We start from the raw sequence: 6,281 nt of genomic DNA on the forward strand, positions 1-6,281 counted from the left end.
AAGGAAGGAGAAGGGCTCGCAGCATGAGCGTCATCCATAGGAAGTGTTTTCTCACTTTTCCCCTTCCTCTCTCTGTCTCTAGTGAGTACACATGCCCCTCTGGGAAAGTAAAAAAAAAAAATACCTTTCCACATCACAGTATTCTTTCAATAGAGTGAATAAAGCAACTAAAAGAATGGGAGAGCATTTCAAATCTTATCTGATAGAGGATTTGTAGTTAGGATGTACAAAGAAATCTTACAACTCAGCAATAAAAAGATGACCCTGGGGTCAAATTGACTGTAGTGATGGTTGCACAACTTTGTATATAGTAAGAATCACTGAATTGTACATTTTAAGTGTGTGAATCATATGGTATGTGAATCATTATCTTAATAAAATTGGAATATATAAAGATTTCACACTAAAATAACTTTCTAATAATATAAACATAGCCAGTATATTTGCAAATGACAACATACACATGATATTTTACTGTACTCTTTAGCCAAGTATGTGTGTGTGTGTATGTGTGTGAGTGTATGCATATATACACGCATACACATATATGTCAAAAAATATATTTGAGAGATTTTTGAGATAGGGTATGTATGCTCACTGAAGCGACAAGAGAAAGACAGAGAGACAGAAAGTGAGAAATCACCTCCCAGGAGGATGATCACATCATAATCCCTTCTCTTCCGTTCTTCTCTCAGGATTTTGGGCATATATGCAATTGTTCCCAGCACAAGTTTTTAAGTCTCTGGGTCCAGGACTTGAACTGCAGTCAACTATATGGGAGTCCAGCAATTGGAGAATTGCTTTATCAAAATTATTTCCTAAATTAAAGCATGAAAAACTTAGCTATTATGAAAAGACACTTATTTCCAGATTTATAAATCCATGCCTTGAGTTGTGACCTTTCTTTGAATATATACAATTCAGGCAATTTAGAGATTACTGCAGAGCCATAATAAGGAAAGAAGAGCAAATAAACTTACGTCAGGTTCTAGAGTCACACAGCGTTGAAAGGCTTTAGCTGAACCTCCATAGTCTTCCAAGGCCAAATAGGCACAGCCTAGAGAAAACCAAACCCCGAGCTGCAAAGACCAAAGTAAAATAAAACTCATTCAAGAACACACATTTACAGGTTATCATCTGAAAATTATTTAATATAGTCAGTTGTCAGAAAAGTCATGATGCATTTTTCTGTTTTCTGATGCAAAATGCATCATGACTTTTCCAATGAACCAATACTATTAACAAACCCACTGCTATAAAGAATAATACATGCATGTCGTACATTTAATGTAGGAAATTTAACAATGGAGATTAGTTTTTCCATATAACTTTTCAAGCTAATTTAACACTGAAAATATGTGCAATATCAATGCATATCTTTTGCTGAGAAAGACCATACTTCAGGGTAACCAATTTTCCTAAACACAATGGAAAGCTCTGTTTGTTTATAAGCGTCTTTAGGAGAGCCTGATATTAGAAACCTGTGCATCTATTCCCTAAAAAGTATACAAAGTATCAGGAGAATAACAACTGATGAATGTATTAAAAACAGAAAAGGACAACTTATTGCTTTCTTCTTTTGATTAGACACAAGTATGGCTGAAGTTTAACCCAGAGTCAAATGGCCCTGGTACATACCTGCTTAGGCATGTCTGAAAATAATTTAGAAAAAGAAGTCTCAGAATCTGGATTACCAAATAGTCATTCACAATGTAAAGTCTGACTTAAGTCAATAAGACTTGTAAACACTGAGTTTTAAAAACAGGTAAAATAGGAAGTACTCAAATTACAAAAGGATTCTTTACCTCAGAGAGTTGCCTTAAAATTCAATAGCCCCCATCAAAAGAGAGATAAAACTGATTTAAAAATGCAATGAACAAGAGGAGAATGGAGGAGAAGGGCAGTGTGACCATCCCCCCTGGGGAGTGATTTCTCGCTTTCTGTCTCTATGTCTCTCTCTGTCTGTCTGGCGAGTGCAGGCGCCCTACAGCGAAAACCTCTAAAAAGAAAAAAAAATGCAATGAAGTTAGTCAGAAGTGCAGTTGAGTTTTTTCCCTTTTAGACACCATCAGTAAAGCCCGTAGTAGAATGAAGTCTACTTTCTTCCTGATCTCCGGTACAGAGGCAGCTAGGCACCAGATAGATTTGGCTGAAACTTCAGGATAGGAAAGAGAATGAGGGGCCCTGTTACCTGTGCAAAGCCTTCCACAGAAGCAGTCTACATCCCTCCTCCCTCAGCCAGTTCTACAAAACTTATTCCATATGGCCAGCTAAGGCCTGAAAGTTCTTAAAGCAGATAAAGATTTTTAGCCCATAATTAGAGATAAGGCTTAGAAAGCAAACATCCTTGGGCAATTTAACACTTGCCATAAATTCACAAGGGGTTATAAATAACTGCTAACAGCCTTTATAGAGAACAGATTTTTATTGGAGGAATAGGTAATGCATGAAAAGAGGAGGGGGGGTGTCTGGTGGGAGTGGGGGAGAAGCAGAGGAATTAGGTTGAAACAAAAAGCTAGAAGTTGACTCTTTTGAATCATGGGACTTTTAGCAACTTAAAAATGAGCTCACCGCTTTGCTTTTATCTGGTTATTTATAGAATCAAATGAAAAGAGCTTCAGTGCACCAAACCACACTCACTAAGCATAATACATTCTGAGAGGACCTAAAGTCTGAAAGGACCAGACAAGCTTTCTAAATTCCAAGCAAGTTGAATGCTTTGAAATTTGTGTATGGTATTTCATCAATTTTTTTTTTTTTTGAGAGAGATTTTTGCAATAAGGGCATGTGTACTTGCTGGAGATAAAAGAGACAGAAAGTGAGAAATAACCCCCTGGGGAAATGGCCGCATTACAATCCCTTCTCCTCCAGTCTCTTGGGATTTGGGGCACGTACATACACATGCCCAGCATGTTTCAAGCTGCTGGGTCTGGGACTTGAACCACAGTCGACTACATGGGAGTCCAGCGACGTAACCATTATGCCATCTGCTGGTCCCAGTATTTCATCAATTCTAAGGTACACTTCTTTTTCACCATTTAACATTTCTGAAACAGTGTTGTACCTTAAAAACCAGTAACTTGTAATGGCACAGCCAAAATGACACAGGTGGGGGGGGGGGGGGGGGCTGCTGCTGCAGGATGTAAGAGGCAATATGGGAGGCCCAGGCTCAGAGCCTGGGTCAACCTGAATAGGCCAGGTACACCACACATGCCTAGGATCCTTGCAGGCTAGAGGCTAGAGAGAGGATCGCAGTATGACAAAATCTCATTGAGGGTAACTGTGTGTAGTCTCTTCATGAAAGAAAGATACAAAATAAACTTACATTTAAAAGGAAGGGAAAAAAAAACAATAGCTTGTCAGACTTTTATAGGTGACTTTTTTTTTTCTATACTAAGTGGTACTTAAAGGTGCCTCTAGGGGCCAGCAGTTAGCGTAATGGCTATGTCGCTGGACTCCCACGTAGTCGACCGAGGTTCGCGTCCTGGACCTGGTGGCTTAATACTCACACCGGGCACATGTGCGTGTGAGCCCAAGATCCTGAGAGGAGAATGGAGGACTCAATGGTAATGAGTCCCAATGGTAATAATGGTAATGAGTCTAACTAGTCTTCTTTTGGCCCCCTCTGTCTGTTCTACTCTTGTTGACAAAAGCCATCTCAGGGGGCTAGAAGAGGTGCCTCTTACAATTGAAAGCATCTTATGTACAATGAATTATGGTAGCAAGTTTACTTGGAATGAGAACTATCTCAATCTGGGGCTAAATCAAGAACAAGGCTCTCAAGGCTCTCAAAATGAAGGTGCACTGCTGGTTTTCTGCATCAGCAAAGAACAAATACTATTTCCCATGTATTATAAAAACTACACATATAAATTCAAGATCTAAATAAAGAACTTAATTTTTTTCAGTCCACCTGAAAAGATTTTAAAAGGCTGCAAATGTCCTAAATTAGCTTATGGCACTAAAACAGGCTAGTAATGGGATTACTATTTATTACAAAAATGTTTAAGCCAGTTAATGCTTCATAATCAGAGTCTTAGAACTAAAACAAATTTAATGAAAATCAGATAGATGACTTAATTTAATATATGTTATTTATGGTATTTTTTAGTTATTTGTGCTATTGGTTTAATAATTTACATTTGAACAAAAATCTTAGAATCATTAGCTATTAGACTTCACTTATTGATAACATACTATGATGAGAGATAACCTTTACATATTTTCTATTCTTTCAAACCATGCAATGGCTTTTTTTTTTTTCCTGTTTTAATTTGTTAGAGGGTATGTGTACTTGCCAGAGACAGACACAGAGAGAAAAAAAGTGAGAAAGCATCCCCCATGGAGAGTGGTCATGCTGTATTCCTTTCTCCGTTCCCCCCTCCTGGATTTTGAGCACACACGCTCATGTGCTTAGCATTTTTTCAAGCCGTTGTGTCTGGAACTCAAATAGCACAACCAGCCATGTGGGATCCGGCTCACACAACCCACCAGGCCACAATCCCTCCCATCTCCTTCGCTTATGAATGATCCACTAAATCACTCTTACCTTGCTTCTCAGTTGAGGTTATCAGAATTTGAGGAACTAAGGAGAATATTCGGTGCCTCTTTTTTTTTTCCTTTAATTTCTTTTTTTAAAATTCATGATAGAGTATGTGTGTGTGTGCAAGAGAAAGAGAAACACCTTCCCCAAGGTCTGAACATGCTAAATCCTTTCTTCAGGTCCACTAGCTCACTGGGCCCTACGCACACACACCTGGAACGTTTCAGGCTAATTAGGCCAAGAACTGGAGCCAAGGTCACCATGTATCATCCAGTTTGTCTTGAGCAGCGCGTTACTGCTATACTACAGAGCCAGTCTACTTTTTCCATTTTAAACTACTGCTTAAACTATTAGGACCAATAGTGACATTTCTGCTACAGGGTGTATATGCTTGCCAGAGAGACAGAGACAGAAAGTGAGAAATCACCCCTCAGAGAGGATGGCCACACTGTAATCCCTTCTCCTTCATTCTCCTCTTGGGATTGTGGGCACGCATGCACATGTGCCTGGTATGAGTGAGTTTTAAGTGGCTGAGTCTAAGACTCAAACTGCGGTCAACTATGTGGGAGTCCAGCAACATAATCATTATGCCATTGCTGGTCCCAAGATGGATATACTTTTAAAAGCAGAACATCAGGGGGCGATAGGTGGCATGGTAGTTGAGAGACTTGGATTTTCACATGGCCTACCCACTGTTCGAGTCCCAGGCATGGCACCTTGAAACTCATGCTGGGTGCATATGCATGTGGGATCAAAATCCCAAGAAGAGAGTGGAGGAGAAGGGATTGTGGCTTGACTGTCCCCTTTGGAGGTGATTTCTTGCTTTCTGTCTCTCTCTGTCCCTCTGGTGAGTACATGCATACTAAAAGCAAAATAACTCTTGGAAAAAAAAAACACCATAGTGCTGGCAGGTGACATAGAGGTTAAGGAGGCTATATCCCACATGAACCCCTAGGTAGAGTTCAAAACAATTCTGAAAAAGAAAAACAAACAGTACTCCCACTTTCCATTTTCACATCTTCCTACAAAACTAACAGTAACAAGAGGATGCTACTGGCATATACACAGACATAGAGCTGATGGTCCATAAATAAAATCCTACCTTTACAGTCCATTCATTTTTGACTAGATTGACAAGGTCATTTAATAGAGAAAGAACAGACTTATCAACAAATGGTTATGTGACAAACAACTAGATATCTACATGTAAAAGAATAAAGTTGGATTCTTCTTGTACAATCATACACAAAAAATTAACTTAAAACGATCTTTAAAGGGGCCGGCAGGTCGTATAGTAGTTAAGGCACTGGACTCCCACATGGCTGACTGCGGTTTGAGTCTCGGACTCAGTCGCTTGGACTCTGGGTGCAGGTGCTTGCATGCCCAACATCCCCAGTGAAGAATGGAGCAGAAGGGATTGCAGTGTGGCTATCTCTCCCAAGGGATGATTTCTCACTTTCCCCCCATCTCTCTAGTGAGTGCATAAGCCCTATAGCAAAAACTAGGAAAAAAAGACAAATCCTAGCCCCACTGGTTTGAAGAGCTCTCTAGATATCTGAATCTGTACTCAGGATCCTAATAGGTATGGAGAAATGGAGGAAAAAATTGTGGCATGATTAGGCTCCACTGGAGGGTGCTTTCTCTCTCTCTCTGGTGGGCATGCATGTACCCTCCAGCAAAAAAAAAAAAAAGGAATAAAAAAAAGAGTTGTATATACTTGAGGATCAAGATATATCTG

The 6,281-nt window shown here is 39.6% G+C and overlaps 1 protein-coding gene across 4 annotated transcripts in view; it reads right to left on the reverse strand.

Moving 5' to 3' along the window:
- The window catches only part of TTC27 (tetratricopeptide repeat domain 27), a 182,242-nt gene that overhangs the window by 47,458 nt on the left and 128,503 nt on the right, over window positions 1–6,281 (reverse strand). For all 4 annotated transcript variants that reach the window (XR_003547960.1, XM_014584280.2, XM_014584281.2 and 1 more), the window contains exon 14: window positions 981–1,079. Coding sequence is in view for 3 of the 4 variants with exons in the window: in XM_014584280.2 (XP_014439766.1) it covers window positions 981–1,079 (99 nt within the window). In the remaining variant the exon portion in view is untranslated. The remainder of the gene's footprint in view (window positions 1–980; window positions 1,080–6,281) is intronic.

The sequence above is a fragment of the Tupaia chinensis genome, unplaced genomic scaffold, assembly GCF_000334495.1.
Source record: "Tupaia chinensis unplaced genomic scaffold, TupChi_1.0 Scaffold146177_1, whole genome shotgun sequence".
NCBI lineage: Eukaryota > Metazoa > Chordata > Mammalia > Scandentia > Tupaiidae > Tupaia > Tupaia belangeri.